The sequence below is a fragment of the Anabrus simplex genome, chromosome 6 (genome assembly GCF_040414725.1).
Source record: "Anabrus simplex isolate iqAnaSimp1 chromosome 6, ASM4041472v1, whole genome shotgun sequence".
NCBI classification, from domain to species: domain Eukaryota; kingdom Metazoa; phylum Arthropoda; class Insecta; order Orthoptera; family Tettigoniidae; genus Anabrus; species Anabrus simplex.
In genome coordinates, this window is record NC_090270.1 from 14,165,040 (window position 1) to 14,187,914 (window position 22,875).

At 38.6% G+C, this 22,875-nt stretch overlaps 2 protein-coding genes across 2 annotated transcripts in view; both read right to left on the reverse strand.

The window, feature by feature from the left end:
- mRpS7 (mitochondrial ribosomal protein S7) overlaps positions 1-22,875 on the reverse strand; it is a 190,769-nt gene that overhangs the window by 161,548 nt on the left and 6,346 nt on the right. The window lies entirely within an intron of this gene.
- Positions 13,688-15,048, reverse strand: Nelf-E (negative elongation factor E). The gene has a single exon (XM_067149632.2). It carries the CDS (start codon positions 15,039-15,041, stop codon positions 14,226-14,228), a length of 816 nt encoding a protein of 271 aa, XP_067005733.1. The 5' UTR covers positions 15,042-15,048; the 3' UTR covers positions 13,688-14,225.

Sequence of the window (22,875 nt, forward strand, 5' to 3'; positions counted from 1 at the left end):
CTGAGAGGACTTTTCCTATATGTGAAACTCACAACCTGACATTTAACCCCGTTTATCAACATACCATTGCCTGCTGTCCATCTCACAACATTATCGAGGTCACGTTGCAGTTGCTCACAATCTTGTAACTTATTTATCACTCTATAGACAATAACATCATCCGCAAAAAGCCTTACCTCCGATTCCACTCTTTTACTCATATCATTTATATATATAAGAAAACATAAAGGTCCGATAATACTGCCTTGAGGAATTCCCCTCTTAATTATTACACGGTCAGATAAAGCTTCACCTATTCTAATTCTCTGAGATCTATTTTCTAGAAATATAGCAACCCATACAGTCACTCTTTTGTCTAGTCCAATTGCACTCATTTTTGCCAGTAATCTCCTATGATCCACCCTATCAAATGCTTTAGACAGGTCAATCGCGATACAGCCATTTGACCTCCAGAATCCAAGATATCTGCTATATCTTTCTGGAATCCTACAAGTTGAGCTTCAATGGAATAACCTTTCCTAAAACCGAACTGCGTTCTATCGAACCAGTTATTAATTTCATAAGCATGTCTAATATAATCAGAAAGAATGCTTTCCCAAAGCTTACATACAATGCACGTCAAACTGGCCTGTAATTTTCAGCTTTATGTCTATTACCCTATCCTTTATACACAGGGGCTACTATAGCAACTCTCCATTCATCTGGTATAGCTCCTTCAACCAAACAATAATCAAATAAGTACTTCATATATGGTACTATATCCCAACCCATTGTCTTTAGTATTTCCCCAGAAATCTGATCAATTCCAGCCGCTTTTCTAGTTTTCAACTTTCGTATCTTATTGTAAATGTCATTGTTATCATATGTAAATTTTTATACTTCTTTAGCCTTAGTCTCTTCCTCTGTCTGGACATTATCCTTGTAACCAACAATCTTTACATACTGCTGACTGAATACTTCTGCCTTTTGAAGATCCTCACATACACACTCCCCTTGTTCATTAATTATTCCTGGAATGTCCTTCTTGGAACCTGTTTCTGCCTTAAAATACCTATACATACCCTTCCATTTTTCACTAAAATTTCTATGACTACCAATTATGCTTGCCATCATGTTATCCTTAGCTGCCTTCTTTGCTAGATTCAATTTTCTAGTAAGTTCCTTCAATTTCTCCTTATTCCACAGCCATTTCTAACTATTTCTTTCCAGTCTGTACCTCCTCCTTTTGCCTTGTATCTTCCCTTGAATAACCAGCTGCAGTAGACGATATTCTCTTCTCTCATCTATCCTATCCGACCGCATTTGATCAACTCTTGTTCTTTTCCGACCCCGACGGTATTACGTAAGGAGGCCTATGGAGTCTTTCATTTTCACGCCCTTCGTGGCCCTTGCCTTTCCTTGGGCGATACCTTCATTTTTCGAAGTGTCGGATCCCTTCCATTTTTTCCTCTCTGATTAGAGTTATGGATGGTTGCCTAGTTGTACTTCCTCTTAAAACAACAATCGCGACGTAAAGCCCCTAGCAAAAAACCAAACAATAATCACCACCACCACCGCACTGCAACTGAAAAACTGTTATTTTCTTGTAACTGTTTCATTCAACAACGGTTGTGTTCCCGAAACGGTTGCCTTCTATCTGGCCCAACTGTAATGGGTATTACAAACAGTGACACATGCACGGAGCCTCAAGGAGGGTTGTAATGTAGAAACAGGGGAGGTCCGCCTGCAAGTCTCGCATCGAAAGCAGTGCAGCGGTGAGTTTCCGTGCACACTTTTTAAACCCATATCCAGAGGTGATTCTAGCCCTGGCGGGGGGGGGGGCTCAGTTTTAGTGAAATAATTATTTTAAAATTCCTTGATTAATAAAGAAATTGATAATTTACAGATATAACGTATTTGAAATAAACATGTTAATGGTTGTGCTAATGTTGCCCATTGTATTTTCATAAACATAGTTACTTTTCTTTTGAATTCAGTTACCAAGACTTTCAATTCCAAACAGCCCCCCATCCCCATTTTAACTACTTTTTTTTGCTAGTTGCTTTACGTCGCACCGACACAGATAGGTCTTATGGCGACGATGGGACAGGGAAGGGCTAGGAGTGGGAAGGAAGCGGCCGTGGTCTTAATTAAGGTACAGCCCCGGCATTTGCCTGGTGTGAAAATGGGAGACCACGGAAAACCATCTTTAGGGCTGCCGACAGTGGGGTTCGAACCTACTATCTCCCAAATACTGGATATTGGCCACATTTAAGCGACTGCAGCTATCGAGCTCGGTTTTTATGTATCTAGAACCACCACTGCCCATATTGTAATAGGCTACAACTGAAAGAGGAACAACATATATTTATAGCAATTTATTCTTATTCTACTAAACCTTAAAATAGTTTTATAAATGTATACACACAAGAGATAATACAGAAACATTAGTAGCAACTACTATTCAGTATGCGGATTCTCAACCATGACTGCATCTCTTTCTGTAAGGTTACGCCATTTAGCCATTCTTTTAGTGATCTGACGATTCGCCTCTGACCTAGTCTGACTAGTTGGCTGAATGGCCAGCGTACTGGCCTTCGGTTCAGAAGGTCCCGGGTTCGATTCCCGGCTGGGTCGAGGATTTTAACCTTCATTGGTTAATTCCAATGGCCCGGGGTGCTGTCCCCAACATACTTGCAACTCACACACCACACATAAAACACTATCCTCCACCACAATAACACGCAGTTACCTACACATGGCAGATGCCGCCCACCCTCATAGGTGGGTCTGCCTTACAAGGGCTGCACTCGGCTAGAAATAGCCATACAAAATTATTACTACCTCCGACCTACAGTTACCAATAAAAATGAGTTACTTGTCTTACTTTGAATAGTAAGCATCATTGCGTCACTAATATAACAAAGAAAATTCAATAAAGTCGGATAACACCTACCTCAGATAAGGCAGCTGTTCTAAGTTCATTCGCAATTTCATGGTGTTCTTCACCAACATATTTGTCATATTCTTAGGGGTGTTTTAAAGAATAATGTCGATGAATGTTAATTTTTTCTAAAGGTTTTACGTCGCACTGACACAGATAGGTCTTATGGCGACGATGGGATAGGAAAGGCCTAGGAGTTGGAAGGAAGCGGCCGCGGCCTTAATTAAGGTAAGCCGCATTTGTCTGGTGTGAAAATGGGAAACCACGTAAAACCATCTTCAGGGCTGCCGACAGCGGGGTTCGAAGCCACTATCTCCCAAATAGTGGATACTGGCCGCACTTAAGCGACTGCAGCTATAGAGCTCGGTGGGGTACATTTGCTAGTCGATAATAAAGGTAAATATAGAGTAGAGTACCATTAGTGGTACCCACTATCTCCCGGATGCAAACTCACAGCCGCGCGCCTCTAACCGCACGGCCAACTCGCCCAGTGTTAAAATCTTAAATAAAGTTTAATGTCTTATTACAAATCAAGCATTTTGCCATTCCATTGCACTCAGTAAAAAGATATGGCATAATAAAACACAACAAAATATAACGTGCTATTGAAAGGTCATACCACAACTAGCGAGTAACAAAGTATTGTCAGCGTGTCCACTGCCGCTTGTTATGAAGCAAGGGTGAGGAAGCGACTGATAACAGCTGAAGATCTCGCTCACCACATCCCTCCATGGGTAACAGCTAATCTGTCATCATCCCTCTTCAAGGACAAGACTTTGTGACGCTGCGGCATCTGACGGAAACTGGCTGAACTACCAGAACTAGAATTCAGCCGACACTCGTAAGTCAATAAGCAGAGCTTTATTAAAATCACGATTATATATATATATAAAGAATCCCTAATATTGAAGTATGTTAAAGTAGCCCCTTAGAGAATAAAATAAACTTCCCTACGGTATAGTTTGCTTCTAATTTGAACACCATCTTGACTTAAAATAAGTTTAGGAAAACCGCGGTTCAGAGCTCAATTTCATATGGAGATTCGTTATTTTAACTACCACTTTATAACTATATTTGCATTTCTTTTTGAAATGCTTTTACACTAATGACAAGTGTATCACAGACTACCGTGTGCTATAAAAACAAAATAATTTTACCTTGTTCCGTTTCCTTATAAAATCTCTTACAAACTTTTGACCCATGTTATAACAACTACTGAGCTGGTGGCCAGCCGTTCCAGCTCCGGCCGCCTCTTAACATATGCTAAATTTCATCATGTAAAAATAATCTTATAAAATCTTATCCTTGATTTGATATGTTGTTCTAGACTTTTTTTCTCGGAGACATCTATTTTTTTAGTTGTGTTATTACTCTTGAGGAGGTGCAATATAGCCATTGGTAGGGCAATAGAGGAGTGAACCACAACCATGTGCATCACATTTGTTGCTGCTAACGTCTGCATCTATGACCCCATTATTGCAGATAAGGCTACTGAGATACGGAAACCTATCGCACTGTAATATCATCCTGTCTAGCTCGGTAGTCAGAGGTTGTAAATTTGGCATTGTTTCCATGAGTAGAACAATGCTGTCTGCAAAATCCAGGTCCATTCCAGAAGATGTTGGAGTTGTGCATTGTTTTCCTTGATACAAGATCCATTGCTAATATGAAAAAAAATGGCAACAAAATGTATCATAGAATGTTTTTATACACCAATTTGAATCTAGATATAGGTAAGGGCATTATTTATTGGTGAAATAAAACTGTTGATTTCGGTGTTAATAACGACACTATTTCAGTAGGTATTTCATGAAATAAAATTGCCATACTGATCGATGTTTCTTGTGAAATCTTGCTTATAGTATGGGGTAAATCTAACTAATTTTATGACAAGGGTTTTTAAAGTGAACTCGTATAATGTGTCCATGTTAATAAATCTTAGAATAACCAAATATACAAAATGTTATAGAAATTAAGCTATAAATCACTGATACCTCCAAATGAAGTTAGGTGATCTGCCCTGTAATATGAATTTATGCATAGCCTACATTATTTTACAAGTTGAATTGTCTTGAAAGTCCAAACTAGGCATAATTTCAACATTATCTGCATGCAGAGTTGTGCGACAGTTAGAAAGTATGTGTAAGAAAAGAAGCCTCTCTCGCTGACCACATTAGACGTCGAAAACCATAATGCTGGTGCTCGCTGACCGGGGATGAGAAGTTCAGACGTTTAAAGCGCTGGCTTTCTGAGTCCAAGTTAGCAGGTTCAATCCTGGCTCAGTCCAGTGGTATTTGAAGGTGCTCAAATTATTCAGGCCTGTGTCACAACTTTTACTGGCACGTAAAAGAACTTCTGCGGGATAACATCTCGGTATCTCCGAAAACCGTAAAAGTAGTAAGTGGGACGTAAAAACAGTAACATTATTACTACTCAACCAGGCGATTTATTTACAATAGACTAGGCCTACTAATACCATCATATTTTACAATAAAAACAGTATTATTTATCTTTCCTTTTAATTCATCCACTTCCTTATACCAGGATTAACCAATTTTTCTAGAGGAATGTTGGCTTGAATGAATGATTTTGTTGTGTCTATTACAAATTGCTCTCTATCACTTTTCAACTTCTTTGGGATGGGTCAAGTAATGTCGGTTGTTATTTGCCGCATAGAATTATGTTCATTTGCTTTATTATTCTTCTTTTTGTGTGTTTCTGATTCTCTGCAGTTGTTTATCGCACGTGTCTTCATTTCCATGTAATACGAACATTACAGTAGGCCTATTTACACATTAGAATCTCTCTTGCAGCATCAAAATGTACTCTCACTGCCAAAACAACCGGTCTTGTTACGACCACAACGTTATTTGATGTGACCATTAACAGATGTCGATTTTTATCGATTGGGTTAGAGATCGCGGAACTGAATACACATACTTCCGATACACAACACGCATCGCTTTGTGTGCGTTCATGTAGAGAATATACAGAGCTATCAAGCAAGTGAGAAGAAAAATACAACATTAAAGTTGTCAGAAGCATTTAAACGTTTATTGGAGAGCTTTTCTGATACTATTTCGCACTTGTCGTACCAAGTGGGGTATATTTCTTGATTATTTGCCCAATTCGCGCAATAAATCAGATTTCGCGATATTTCGCAAATTCATTTTGCTAAAATACGGTACTTGAAACTCCGCCATGCCGGTTGCAAGCCAGGGGCCTCATCTCGCAAGTGATGAGGAAGAAAGAGCAGGAGTATAAACCTCATTAAAAAACCAGGGTCCATCTGGCTCTGGATGGTAGTACCCTGTTATAGGGCCCCTACCTAGGGTTACAGGTGAAGAGGACCAACGGCTTGAAGGGTGGATGAGGATATGTCCCAACAGCTAGAAAGGCGGAGGAGTCTCTCTTCCTGGTAGTGGAAGCAGCGCTATCAGTATCAGCACAGTGCAGGACTAAGGTGTCTACTGGACTGTCGCTGAAAATTTACTGGCATGGTCAGGAAGACTTGAATGGCAGTAAAACTGTGATGTGGAAGGCAACGGGAAACCACCACATTATTTTTCCTGGTATAGCAACCATGGATAGTACGAATTGTAACTTAGATACTACTGATCATGGTACTCAGACACCAAGATCCAGCAGGGGAGTAACTGAGGTATCCCAGGTCGTCAACAATCGAAAACCTCAGAAGTTTGGAGAAGGGATTAAAATAGGGACATGGAATACAAGAACAATGCTAAAAACAGGAAGACTAGAAGAACTCAAAACGAATTATGGATGAAAACAAAATAGATATCATGGGATTATGTGAAACTAGATGGCCTGGCAAAGGTGATTTCAACAGTGACCCATTCAGAATTGTGTACAGTGGAAATGAAAATGGTGGACAATATGGAGTAGCTGTAATATTAGGAAAGAAGTGGGCAAACAACATGCTAAACACATATCATGTTGATGATAAATAATGATGTTGAAAATAGCTGCCAAACCAACAGATATGGTAATAATACAGGTATACTTCCCTACTACTGGACATGACGACGATGAAGTTGAGGAAATGTATAATAAAATAGAAGATATAATTAAACTAAACAATGACAAAACATAATCATAATGGGAAACTTCAATGCTGTGGTTGGCAGCAATATTACTAGAAAAGTTGCTGGCGGATTCGGTCCAGGACGAACAAATGATAGAGGAGAACGTATGATGGACTTCTGTGAAGAACAGGACATGATCATAATGAACACTGTATTTGACATGCCTAATAGAAGACGTTACACATGGAAAGATTTAGGAGATAATAACAGATACCAAATTGACTACATTCTAGTTAAGAGAAGGTATAGAAATCAGGTAACGTCACGCCATAGCTATCTTGGCTTAGACGTCGACAGCGACCATGTCCCAGTATTAGCAAAATGTCGAATTAGGCTGAAGAAGTTTAGGAAATCAAGAAGCAAGAAATGGAATCTAGAAAAGTTAAATGATCCATTAACACAAGTAGCATTCGAAGAAAATACAGGCACAATCATGTACAAGAACTGCAACAAAACAGATTGGGACGCTGTCAAAGCTTCACTTACAACGGCAGCAGATGAAGTGCTAGGAAAAAAGATGCTTGAACCCAGGAAGAACTGGATGACTGAAGAAATACTAAATCTCATTCAGGAAAGAAACAAAGAACACCGGATAAATACTCCAGAAGGAATGATAAACTATAAGAAACTAAAAAACTTAGTTACACAGAAGTGCCGAGAGGCGAAAGAAAGATGGATGACATTTGTAAAAGCATAAAACATGATATGAAAATCAGAAATGTTGACAGAGCATACAATCAAGTAAAAAGAACACAATTCAAGGCTAAAATGAAATCCAGTGTTATGAAAGATAAGGAAGGAAATCTGTTAATAGAAGATGAGGAGGTAATGAAGAGATGGAAAGAGTATTTGGAGGATCTATATAATGGAGAAGAAATTGACAATGTAAATGAGTACATCATAAAACAAGAGCAGGTTTCACAAGATGAACTAGGTCCTCCCATAGTGAGAAGTGAATTCAAAACAGCACTGCAACAGCTGAAAAAGGCTCCTGGACCAGACAAACTGCCTGCTGAACTGTGGAAAATTTCTGGAAAAGGGATGAAGGATGAACTCTTCAAAATCACCAGGTACTGCTATGAAAACAGAGATATGCCAGAGGATTTTGTAGAAAGCAAAAAAGGAGATTCAACAGCATGCTCCAATTACAGAATACTTGTTTCACATGCAGCAAAAATATTCACATGCATATTAAAAAACAGAATCAAAATGAAAATTGAGCAGAATCTAGATGATGATCAGTTTGGGTTCAGGAAAAGAGTAGGAACGAGAGAAGCTATTATAGCACTTAAAACCATCCTGGAGAGAGGACTAGAGCTTAACAGAAATACATATATAGCTTTTGTAGACCTGGAAAAAGCTTTCGACAATGTTCAGTGGAAAAGACTGTTCAAAATTATGAAGAACATTCATTTGGACTGGAAAGACAGAAAAGCAATACTTAACCTCTACATCAATCAAAGAATAAACATCGAAAGTAATGATAAAGTATACAAGGTGAGGATCAGGAAAGGAGTAAGACAGGGGTGTTCCATATCACCATTTCTATTTAATCTGTACACTGAAGAAGCCATGAAAATTTTTAAATCAAAAACACCTGGCATTAAAATAAATGGAACAACTGTACACTGTATTAGATTTGCCAACGATATTGCACTTCTGGTGCAGATCATGCTCAACAAATTAACATCCATCTTAAAAGATGTCACAGGTATAGAATGTGTTGGAAAGTGGAAAGTGTTTATTGAAGACTTTATTTGTAAACCTTCCGTAGTACTTACTATATGATCTGAAGTGTGGTGAGATGTTTTGTCTGTAACGACCTAACCTGTACAGTGTAATATTTTGATAACATAATATTTGTAAATAGTAGATTTCAGTTCTATATTTACTGGAAGTATCCAGAAAGTTGTTACATGAATTTTTGAACAGGGTGTGTTGTCTTTTGTTGATGTATTCTAGAAAGTATTTTCTGACTGTTCTGGAAATGGAAGGTTCGTGAGCGTGTGTATTCGAGAAAGTATTTAAAGTTCGCGACTGAAGTAACAGTTGTGATTGGTGAATCTGGGTGGCGATAGGCGGACTCATGCGTTCTGATTGGCTACTCCAAGGCCAGGGTTTCCCTTATTAAGAGAGCGAGGCAGCATTTCGTGGTCTGTCAGCAGTCTATCTGGTTGTCCGAAGTTTTGACGTCGTCTCACTACCGGGATGGGCCACCTTTAGGGTGAGCACTCTTGATTTCTGTTCCAGCTTAAATTTCCTGGAATGTTCGCTTGCCTTTTCATACAGGAGTCTACCCTAACCTCACCTAGATTCGCCACTTAATTATTTATGATGCCTTAGCTTTTCAGCTGAGCTTGCCTGTTTGTTTTCGAGGCATTCCCCATTTCTTGTTTCGCTAAATATGTAAACTGTAGTTTAATATATTTACCTTGGGGTTTTGCCTCTGGTAGTTCCATGTCACTTGATGTACGCCAGAGTTTTTGAAAAGTACGTTTAACTTCACTGTAAATTATAATAGTGTATTACGTTTCTTCTTACTTACTAAATTGCACTGTACAACTGGATTTGTAACTAGATGTATAGTTCGTTTGAATCTTTGAACTTGTAGGAAGCTATTGTCAAAGAACATGTATTAATAATTGGCGTGTGTCAGCCGAACATGTACGCTGTATTTTATTATCGTTATGTGTCGGTACCTTCCGCATGGCGGAATTTGTTCGGAATTTATTTGTAAATAATATTTTGAAAATTAAGGATCACGGTTGATTGTTTTTGAATGTGCGACCTAAGCCATATCCATGCCTTTGGTAGGTTCCCAGCCTCTTCCCACCTTCCTAGTTTATTGTCATGTAGTTGGCCCTACTGATATTTACTAAAGTTGTTATCGGCGGAGATCCGCGTAGTTTCAGCTGATGTCTTACTTTCCTCCCTTTATTGTGTTTAGTGTAACCACTGTAGTAGCGGTAACAAAAGATTTCCAACTTAACATTAATGTAAATAAAACTAATGTTATGGTTGTAAGCAAATCTAAAATGAAGCCAGAGGCACAGCTCAGAATTGGAAATATTTTAATAAAACAGGTGCACAAGTTCTGCTACTTAGGATCAGCTATTACCGATGACAACAGATGCACTGTGGAAATAAAAAGGATTTCCCTGTGTAAGAAAGCCTTTGAGGAGAAGAAGCAGCTCTTAACTAATATATCCTTAAATACTGAACAAAGGAAATTGTTTATCAAAACGTTCATTTGGAGTGTGCTGGATGGACTCTCTTGAAGGAGGACGTGAAACGACTAGAGGCAGTGGAAATGTGGCTATGGAGGAAGATGACAAGAACTAGCTGGAATGAGAAGAAAACTAATGAAGCAGTGCTTAGAGAAATAAACACCCAGAGACATTTAGTAACAATGATAAAAAGGAGAAAAGCGCCAGTTTTCGGTCACATTCTCCGGCATAATGACTTTATAAAGAACTTGGGAAAAAAAAGGCAGAGGGAAACCAAGGAAGAAGATCATTGAAGAGGTAGTTGAGATGATGGGATGCCAAGGTTATGGAGAGATGAAAAGGATCGCAGAGAGAAGAGATCAATGGTTGCAGCGACAACGCAAAGCCTTTAGATAATGATGATGATGACAGTACTTGAAGTACCTGGAAGGTCATATATAGGCAAGAAAGGAGATATGAAAAAAATTTGTGGGTATCGCTCTTACCAAAAAATACAGCCCCTATATATAGGTTTCTGAAAGCAGTCAGGAATTGCATATAAGCTTAAGATATTCTACAATGATTCTCGGTGTGCGATATCAAACTTTTTCTTTAAGTCATTGAAGTTACGGAGTAATGGACAACTGAACTCTGCATTGTTTGATTATGTTTTGCAGTAAAAACATTTAGTCCACCTTGGTCAATACAAGGCCCCTGCTGGCGAGATGTAGTGTTTACACTACACTATGTCTTCTAGTATGGGCAAAAGAAATTTGTTACTTTCATTGACCTGTCTCAGTCTCATCCTTGGCTTTGACAATATGAAAGTGACTGAGGTATGAGCGATGCTAGTAATAACATTCCTTATGCAGCCAGTTCCTTTTATGAATGATATGAAAATATCGGTCATAGTGTCGGTTGGTGCATGCATTTCAATGGGCTTGGCAGGCTGATATGCAGTAGCTACTACTGGCTCGGTGAGGAAAGCAATGGGGAAACTACCTCACTCCTCATTTCCCCAGCACACCTCTTCAGTGATGCCTAGGCTATCTGTTGATAGCTTTCAGTGGAACTGTGGAGGATCAAACCAGCCTTTGGGCTGAAATGGCGTATGGCTTTTAGTGCCGGGAGTGTCCGAGGACAAGTTCGGCTCGCCAGGTGCAGGTCTTTTGATTTGACGTCCGTAGGCGACCTGCGCGTCGTGATGAGGATGAAATGATGATGAAGACGACACCTATACCCAGCCCCCGTGCCAGAGAAATTAACCAATGATGGTTAAAATTCCCGTCCCTGCCAGGAATCGAACCCGGGACCCCTGTGACCAAAGACCAGCACGCTATAACCATTTAGCCATGGAGCCGGACAGCCTTTGGGCTGAATACCCAACATACATACAGTCAATACAATAAATGTGTCTTATAGGAAACTTGTAAGTAAAGTCACGTTAAAGGTACATGTTTCGGCCCCAACGGGACATCTTCAGCCTTGAGAAAGAAATATGAAGTTTATACAACACACTAAAAACCACCATTCTGCAGGACAATCATTTTGATACTTATCATCAAGACTTCAAGAATGAGTGCTTGTATATGTTCTTCTGTATGATGGTTTTGGTTTTTCTTTTTTATGTTACGAGTTAAAAGGTCTCAAGATTAATTTTTCACATGGACTTTTAATGCATTCTACAAATTTAATCTTTATTTTTCAAGGCTCAAAATGGTCCAATGGGGCCAAAACATGCCCCTTTAATGTGATTTTACTTAAAATTTTCCTTTTTTGACCAAGGTGGATGGAGCAATTAAATATTTTTCTTTACTGTCAAGTCAATACGGAACAATCAAAATATGAGATCCTTAAATTGCAATATGTTTCACAGAACAAATATTTGTTCTGAACAGGACCTTTCTTCTCGTATCCATTTCTCTCTCTGTCACACACAAGAAGTAGTGTAATTCCTTCCCAATTTGTAGTTAGACTTCCCTTTTATGGTAGATTAACAATCACACCTCACACTCTGGAACTTTCTCTTCTTGCCAACAGGTGATATACGGTACAAAGGCATGGCTTCTGTATTTTAAGAGTTTGGCTGTAATTGTATCTGTAGTAATTTTCAAAATTAAAGACATTGGGCTGATTGTGTTGGTTTAAGGTGTTCAATCTACTGGGAATCATTGATAATTTGATCATTTACTGGGTTCCATCCAATGAGGGCCGTATCTGCCCTAGTACGTGTACTAACCAGTGCCATATATATGCTGCTGGTTGTGCCCTGTATAATGTCTGTTTTACTGTCCCTGACTTTTTGGTTGCTTTCTCGTTCGAGCTTGGGACCAGGAATGTTGGAGTTCTGGTTAGAGAAGCGACTAAAAATTTGTCTCGCATCACCTGGTTTCATTTCAATCGGTGATCATTTTTGATCCAATTTTACTGTAATAACTGCAGAACAAATTCCATGCATTAACTCTTCTTCAATTCTGGAGTCTCTGAAGTCTTCCAACTTCCAAGAGGAGAGGAAGGATGTTCATGGAATGACTAGTCAACACAAAAACTCAATACAGTTGATTTTAAGTTTTACATTTATTCATGTCATTCAAAGCACAGAATATCAGTAGCTAATGTTACATGTGTGATTCAGCTGGAATAATGGCCAGTTTCACCAGATAAGTCTTAAAATATCATCCTGCATACAGTTAACAATCGACTACTCAACAGCTAATATATGTGTATGTATCAAGTGCATGTCATTAACTAGTCAGAATCAGAATCCAAGACTTGTCTACGATAACTCATTCCAAAATTCACAACTAAGTATTTTTTAATTTTCCACCTTGTCGATACACTAAATTGCTTAAGGCAACTTACTGGTTAAAAGTGGTACATGTTTCGTATATTATAAACATCTTCAGCCACATAACACTGTTTAGATGAAAAATTAATGTAATGACAAAGTATCAGTGCTTTAGAGGAAGTGTCCTTAAAATTAACATAAGATGATTGACGATATTTAAAAAAAAAATACTTAAGAGAAATTATATAAATTCTTTCTACAATTGAAAGCAGTTGTCAAGGAAACACTTGTATAATAATACATAGAGAATATGTCCTAATGATTATTCTTATCTTAAAAAGTTAATGAAGAAAAAAGGCCAATTTATAAATTAAAAATTATACATTTATAAGAAATTGTCGAAATTAAGAAATCCAGATTTCATAATGTGACTCCTATTACTATTGCGAATGAAATATTACTAATTCCTAGTTGTCAATTCTTTTTTAACCTGCTTTCCTCTGGAACAGTATCTCCTCTTATTAACAGTCTTGTGTCTGGTGTAGTAGTGATGATGCGTTCTGTCTTGTTCACGTACTAACGAGGTGGAGGAGTGGGGCATATTGGTATGTCATGAACTTCCTTGTTGTTATCTTCAGCTTCAAAGGAGAAGGAATACATCATAGGGCTATCTGGAGGTGGAGAGAATATAAGAACCCATTAAATGATAAAATTCTGATATAGACCTACTTGAAAATGCTTGTAAAAGATCACAAGAAAAGAATTGGAATGGGATAGGAAAGGCCTAGGAATGGGAAGGAAGCGGCCGTAGCCTTAATTAAGGTACAGCCCCAGCATTTGCCTGGTGTGAAAATGGGAAACCATGGAAAACCATCTTCAGGGTTTCCGACAGTGGGATTTGAACCCACTATCTCCCAATTACTGGATATTGAGCGCAATTATCGAGCGCGGTGTGTACTATTATTAGTCTATGATTAATTTATATACCCTAGCACAGCATGGAAAACTTATTACATAAGAGACCATTATAAAAATAAGTTCTTTGACAAGCACATAAACTCAGACATGGTGAAGCAGAATTAAGTTTTCACAAGCCCCAGAACTAAAACTGATGAAACTGGTTCTGACAGTCTCTGACCACATTAATAAGTTTATTCAAAACATCCATACATATATTAAAATACCTAACTGAGTGAACTATTTCAGTCAAACAAATGTTCATCATAGACAATGGCATCTCTCTTGTCTTTGTGACTCCCCTTCTGAGAATGGCTAGCAGCAATCGTAGACCATGTGGCAGAGGAAGTAGCGTCATTGATGGGCTGGATGACTGGCTGTCTTCGTGCTAGCGACACTTTCAACTGAATACCGGACACCATGCTGCCGTCTATCTCGCTTATGGCTCGATCCGCCGATTCCATTTTCTCGAAAGTAACAAAACCCCGATTTTTTTCAATTTCCATTGTAACATTTACAATAGTCCCACAGGTTTCAAAAGTTCTTCTTAGAAATTCTTCGGTTATGTTATGACCCGACACAAATATAGTGTTACCTTGCCTGGGCTTGTCTGGTCGACCGTCTCTCTTCTCATTAAGTCCCCTTTCCTCCCGATCTCTGGCAGATACAAAGCTATCGTACAAATTCTTCACTTTCGGTCTACTTTCTGGCTCTGTATCTTCAGGATGAGTAGCAGAAAAGGGCTGATAGCCACTTACAGTTCGATCAGCACCCGACAATTTGCGCTCGAGACCTCTGGGTCTTTTGAACCCTCCTTGCTCACACCTATTTGGAGGTTTTGCTATAGCAGTTATTGCTCCAGATTTGAGTAATTTTTTTGCAACTTCCCTGGCATCACGAGCTTCAGCGGGTCTCTTAGGAGTCTGGGGAGTTCTTTCCGGTTCTGGGCGCGGTGCCTTCCACGCTAGCAGTGCTTTCTTCTTCTTTTTCAGTTTGGCATACTTGGCTTGCAACATCAACTCCTCCTCCGTGAGATTGCTAGGGAAGTGTAGGTAAACCATGTTTTACCTAAAACAATTCATTAAGCTTAGGTCCACATCAAACACACAGTATAAGGGTCGGACCTGACCGATTGCAATGAAACTTGGTACTCGCTCTGCTATACATTATCAGCACCAATAGGACAAAATGAGTGATTCACAACTTTTCTACTTTGTCATTAAAACAAAATCCTACTGTTTTCCTGCCAAGCCGAGGAAGACACACTCCTCTCAGGGCCATCATGCATCTGATTGCTGTCAAAATCTTATTTTCAGACAGCTAACTGCACCAAGCTATCGTTGGTTTTTACAGCAAAATGATCATTCCTATAAGTGATGATTTTTCGCAACAGTGATATAACGAGAAATGCTTCTAAAGACTTCTAGTGTTGTATTTTCATTTTTCATGACCAGTAAACCACTTTTTAATGTGTTTTGAAAATAAGGTAAAATGTGAAATTTATAACAAAATGTGATATAAATGCAAAGCAGACGATTTTTTCAGAAAAATCTTTCTGTTTCTTAATCTTAGCCTGGAAACCTAAGTCGAGGAGTTAGTTGGACTGCCTACAAATGCTGCTGAGTGAAGATACCCAGAGTTTGCCCAAGCACACATTCCAGGTAGCATCATTTTCTTCGACATGTATATTTTATTTTCGTTATTCACAGACCTAAGAAAGGCATATGATAGGTGTTCCCAAGGGGAAGGTTTGGAGAACCATGGTACACAAACTTCACAAATGGTACAAGGATTGTAGAACAACTGCGTCAGCAGAATGGTTCAGAAAAAAAAAAAAAACGTTAAGACAGGGGAGTGTGCTATCATCTCCTTTGTTTCTAATGGTTATGGACGAAATTGTAAAGGGGACAAAGGAAGTGTATGGGAAAATAAGTCATTACTATCTGCAGATGATATTGTGGTCTGGGGAACAAACAGGAAAGATGTACAAGAACAACTTTATGTACTGAACAAGAAAATTCAAAAGTATGGTGTGAAAATCAGTGCAGAGAAAAGCAAGACCATGGTGATATTAAGAGGAGAAAGACAAGGGAAAGGCATTGTAAAAATTGGTGGTCAAAGCCTTGAAACTGTTGACAGTTTCAAATACCTAGGGAGTGAATTCGCACAGAACACAAGGCTGAACATGGAGATAAGCAAGAAACCTTGTCTGAAATAACGAAGTAAAAAGAGATAATGTACAAATGTATTATGCACGCATATTGACTTATGCGGCAGAGACCCAGACAATGACAAGTGGGGAGGAGAGTAGAATTCAAGACTATGAAATGAAATACTTAAAAAGTATGATAGGAAAGACAAAGACAGACAGACTGAGAAACTAAGATACGAGAAAGATCAGAACGGAAAACCTAAACAAGAGAAACTAAGATGGTGTGGACATGTAAAGACGATGGAGGAGAGAAGTAGGCCTATACCAAAACAGATGATGGAGATGAAGTTCGAAGAAAAGAGAGCGAAAGGGAGACCTAGAACAATGTGTATTGATTCAGTAAAGAGGAGTGCAAAAAAAGAAACCTAGACTGGACAAAATGATGGAAGAGGAAGGAGGAGGAGTGTCCTGGTAGGAACTGCATAAGGGGAAAGAAGGGGGAGGATATTAAGATTTTGCGTTGAAGAAAACATTCTTTCTTCAGATAAGCTTAGCCTGTGTCAATTAAAATGAATTTTCACACCAGGCAAATGCTGGGGCTGTATCTTAATTAAGGCCACAGCCGCTTCCTTCCCAATTCCTAGCCCTTTCCTGTACCATCGTCACCATAAGACCTATCTGTGTCGGTGAGATATCAAACAAATTCTAAACTTTTTTTAATCAAAGTCATTTTATTGTACTTTATGTATTTTTATATTATATATATTTAGTACATAGTAAGACTTCCTCAAGTCGGAGGCTGCGTAAAAGACAAGGTATACTTTGTACCAACTGAAAGCGTAAAGTGTAAAAATAAATAATCTATAGGGTTTTAAAGAAATTCACTGATGGTGGTTTCCTAAAATACTTATTGAAGTTTTTAACACAAGAAATGCAATGACACTCATCAAAGATTTACACTGTATATTTTTTTGTAGATTGGAGTTGTGGACTGATGAAATGAAAACCTACAACCTGTTTTCCAGTCAATGACTGGTGAGGGTAGGAATTGTGCTGGCTCCCAAGGCCTGTCGCACTTCTCTGGAGCAATGATTAATGACCGATACATGAAATGATAGTGGAGAGTGGTGGTTTTTTTTTATGTCGCACCAACACAGAGGTCTTATGGCAACAATGGGATAGGAAAGGCCTGGGAATGGGAAGTAGCCTTAATTAGGGTACAGCCCCGGCATTTAGTGGAGAGTGTTGGTGGAATGAAAGATGACAGGGAAAACCGGTCTACCCACAGAAAAACATGTCCCGCCTCTGCTTTGTTCAGCACAAATCTCACATGGAGTGACTGAAATTTAATCCACGGAACCCAGCGGTGAGAGGCCGACGCGCTGCCGCCTGACCCACAGAGGCTTCCAGTTGTGGGCTCATATATTCCCTTATTCTCATGATCTAAACAGTCAGTCTGACTCAACAAAGATTCAAGGCAAAGCAAATGAAACTTTAATTTCACATTAATATTATCAAAAGACATTGCCTATTTATCAGAATTAATTGTAATTCTATATTTTTTAAATGCTACAAGATGCTAAATCCATTGACCCAAGTTTCACTGAAAGCTGTCAGGTCAAACCTACACAAAAGCCTATACAGTATCATGTCAACACAAAAAAAAGTTTAGAGTGCAAAACCACATTACTGACAAAGTAAATACGTACTGTTGGTACAACTTGTGCATGCATATTTGATTTCCCTGTTCAAAAAAGAAAATTCATGGTAATCAGCAGACACCTGACACACATGACTTTCCTCCTCCATTGACACATGCACGACCCGTGGCAAAATTTAAACAAAAGAAAAAAGGCGCTTATCGTACATGTTTGCCAACTTAACTTCCTACATGCCTCACTCTGACTGCATACATCATTTATGCATGGAAATTCAGCATTTTAGAAAAGTGAGTGTTACAACGATTTTGCTGGCAGGGATGCAACTAGGCAACCATCCTGTATACAACACTAATGAAAAAAAAAAGAATGGAAGGGATCCAACACTTCGAAAAATGAAAATATATTGGCCAAAGAAAGTCAAGGGCCACAAAGGGTGTGAAAATGAAAGACTCCCTAGACCTCGGGTGCTCCAATACCATCGGGGTAGAAAAAGAACAAGAGCTGACCAAGGGAGGTCGGACAGGATAGATGAAAGTGAGAAGCCTGGGACAAGTAAGCGACCCTACCCACAGAGGGTTGTGAAGCAGGATGTTACCGCACTTACATTTAGCCCCAGTGAGAATCCCTCCTCTAATGGGTTAAGGGTCAAAGGTGAATTGTATAATCCTTGATGGCTGAGCACAAGGAGGGCCATGACTCAGAATATGTCTGGGATGCCCACTTCTATTGCATAGTAAATGGTATCCCAACTTTCAGGACAACATACTAGGCCACTCGCCGTTGCCCATAGTTCACGAACTAGGACGTGACTACAGTAACCCACACTGCAAACCATAAATCATTGCAGTATAAGAATCTCATATTGAGGTTGTTCCATATTGACTGTATAGTAATTAAGAAAAGTAACCAATACACAAATGTGCCTTAAAAGAAACTTTAAGCAAAATCACATAGCAGGTACACGTTTTGGCCCCACTGGGCCTTCTTTGGACTTAAAAATAAAGTACTCTAAAACATAACACTAAAAGTGCTATGAAAGATTAATTTTGAGGTATGTTATCTTGAAATATCATTAAAAATACAACCAAAAACACCACATAGAGAAACAAAAGGCACTCGTTCTTGAAGTCCTTGTGGAAAAAATGACTTAAGAATTGTGAACAGTGGTTGTAGGTTTGTAAGATACATAAAAACGTTGTCATGTAAAAAATCTCTTCAAATTGACAATTAGAAAAATTAAAAACTGAAATATGCTGTCAAAATGGAAAAGAAAAGTTTGATATCTAAAGTATCAGTAGTGAGTTGCTCTATGAAGTTACATATAATGAGAAAGGGGGGGGAAAAAAAGGAAAAATCGTAGAGAATAATTAACTCTCTCACGCGTAAATTATTTTTAGTTTGTGTTTGGTGACGAAAACCACTTAAATGTGATGTGGTTAACCATAATGGAATATATAAATGATTTTTAGTGAATACTTTTAATATTCAAAGATCAATCTACTGGCCATTGCAAAGACTGCAGGTCTGTGATACCTTGAGGTTGAAGCCTGTGGACAGGGAGGGCCCATGCGTGGATGATAAGGTGGAACGAGTACCTTCGGATGTAGGGATGTTTTACTGTCATCAATGGTATATGTTAGATTGAATGTGAAGATGAATATGTGATAGGGAAAATGTACTACCGAGATTAAATAATGAACAGGGCTAGAATTTCTATGCAAACACACATTTGTTTTTACATAAGTTAAAAGTTAAAATTTCATTATATTACGAATTGGGATACTTGTAGTCGATCAAGACACACATTTGTTTTTACATAAGTTAAAAGTTAAAATTTCATTATATTACGAATTGGGATACTTGTAGTCGATCAAGACAATTATTGATTTTCCACATTGTCCATATTTTGAGCTATAGCTTTTTTTGAACATATTTTTGAAAAACTTTTGTATCTTTACATAATTGAAAGTTTTATTTTGTGGTTTCAAACTTATTCCTGTCAGATAAACATTTAAATTTTATTTCACTATTATCTGCGCACTTTTTATCGATAGATTTGTGTACGGGTTTGAGGAGTAAGGAGGGAGCAATTCCGGTTCCAGTAGTACTGCCAACTGAATGGAAATGAAATCAGAATTGAATCGATAATATGATCGATCGATATGAATTTTGCTAAACCTTTGTTATCTTAAGCCAACAACTGTGTCACACACACATTACGTAACATTTCTCAATGCGAATCTTATTCCTAGAGTGAATTCTATAGTTTGGCTTTGCTGCATAAATAACAACAGTACTAGTACGTAAATGGTACGCCAGATGTCGCACAGCGATGCATAAGCGATTCATAGTTTGTGTTTCAAAGGTTGCCAGTACGAATCTCGAAGATTGCCGAGGTCGACCAATTCAACACTAGGGTGTAAATCTATCCAGAAAAGGTGCGCAGATAATATCTATATTTCAGAGCTGTATGAAATGTTGCAAACAAGTTGTGTGGTTTGCACATTCTTTTGTTTTGGTTTCAGTTATAGCCTTGTCAGACAACCCCTGAGACAATAGAATTCCTTATACCTGACCACAGCAGGTTGGTTGAGGCAATTAGTAGAGCATTAGCGCCAATTAGACTAACCTGTTCTTTTAAGTATTTCACGAACCATCAATAGTTGTGTATGAGCTTTGAGAGAATCTTCAGTACGGTTTATATACTTGTTAATTCAGTGCAATAAATAGTTAATATGCCACCAGATCATAAGTCTTCATCTGGAAGTCTTCATCTGGAAAATGATGATTGTATGTACAGCAAGTGATTTACGAAAGGAGGACTGTCAACAGACAGTAAGCCACTGGTTTGTAAATAGGCAATTTTAGTTAAAAGATTACAATGTGCCCCCTTCTTCCCAAGAAACACATAGCAGCAACAGCAGTAAGAAGGTTAAACTTTTTTGTGACTTTCCTCAGCATGTATGCATTCCATATTTTCAGAATTTTTAGCCCACATGTATACATATTACATATAAATCCCAGCCCTGATGGTCCTTATGCATGAGAGGGGAAGAGTAAATTTAAAATGAAATACACATCACTTCACGTTGCATTTAAAAAAAATGTAACACAAAAGAATGTAGCAAAGCAGGTCAGCTGTTAACTGTGGGGAGAACTTAAAAACATTATGAAAGACAGGATTAACTTTATGTTTCATCAATGCCCTTGATGAATTCCATTTAAATTGAATGGATGAAAACCATAACGGTATAAGTAGCATTTTGATCATTCAGAGGAATAGGCAAAACATCCTAACACTTGTATAAAGCATGCCATTTGTAGTTATACCACCTATCACTAGAGCGCAGAATATTACTGCTATCACTTGTATCTCTTTGCTGGTGAAAGAATACATCCTCCCGGAGTTACATCCTGCACTTAAGTCTTTTTTTTTTTTTTATGTCACTTATACCATTGTGGTTTTCATCCATTCAATTCAAAGTAGGCTAGGAAACACTATATTTGTCTCTGATCATAACATAACCGAAGAGTCCTCTGACACACCCCAGCCACATGATAACTAAATCGATCAATCTTGTAGACCTAAGACATATTGTTCAGGTTTAGAGGAATGTGCCAACAAACTTTGTGAGATGCTACCCTGGTAATAAACCATCCTCTACCTATTCAGTTAGGTTCAACACGATTTTCCTGTCCTGAAACCTGCTTGTTCTTTGACGTTCTAGCTGGGGATCGTTCGTTCAAAGATCTTGAATGGATGGCACAGTAGGGGGACGTTTAGAGTCAGTAGGTTCTTTGCCAGGTTTTAATAAAGCTATCACTTCCATACATTGCATATCCTCAGTTCTCTGGTGCAGATGTTCATTGCACGGTCCTTCTCGGGTCATCAATACCGGTCGTTCTGGCAGGCTGAATGGGGAGCTCAGCTGTCTTCTATGTTAAGTGGTAAACGCTCAATCTTCTTTTTTGTATTTTCACATTCAGAAGGAGCTGGTTCGAAACCTGTGATAATCGATCTTCAATTAAGTCAGAGCTGCACGTGTGAAGCGCACTGTGCAAGGGGTCAAACTGCACTCCCAACTTTGCAGTAGCAGGCAGATTCCGTTGGCGTTACCCTCCAAATGGTGATGCATTCAACGTGCTACCTGACTCCCTTCCCCAACGCTTATGTAAGTTAGTTAACTGAATCTGCCTAATGGAAAAATAAATAACAATCATACAATTTTGGTGCTGCCCAGAGGGTATTAAAGTCCTGTAGGCCTTTGCTTGTGCAACAAACGGTCTTGCCCCTGTCTTCTGAGGGCTTATGCTCCCACATCCTCTTCTCGTTTCTTGTGCAGGTGTAATTCAACTTTTGTCCACTCTCAAACATAGAACGACTCTCCAATTGTATCTGCTCTACAGGTTAAAGGGTCTGGTTGCCCTATGTACTGAATTGCGTCGTTGTATAAGCTGTGAAATTTATAACGTGCAATAAGCTGTGTGTGCCAGGCTGAGTGGCTCAGTCCGGTGGTATTTGAAGGTGCTCAAATACGTCAGCCTTGTCTCCGTAGATTTACTGGCACGTGAAACAACTTCTGCACGACTAAATTACGGCACCTTGGCATCTCCAAAAACCGTAAAAGTAGCCAGTGGGACGTAAAGCAAATAACATTATTATTATTATTATTATTATTATTATTATTATTATAAGCTGTGTCCAATGTTGGATTTATAACCTATCTTTCAAGTACCCACAAATGAATCTTTACATTATTACCCACTGCCTTATTTCATTGTGCAATTAAGGATATTCATGTTCTAAAAGTACTGTTTCTTGTCTTGGTCTCAGCTGTTGTGCTGGCTTAAGAATTTATGAACTTAGCATATCACTCTTGGTACTTTTCCCAAAATGACCACCTTGAAAATACGGGATGGCCTACATGCACTTAATTAAATGCAGAATTATTAACCAAACTATTGTCAGAGAAGTATTAAAATAATATCCTACAACATTTTTCTAATAATATGCACCTTCACTTTGTTTTTGAGTTTTGATTTTACCAATTTTTTATTTATTATGCATGAGGTGAAACATGT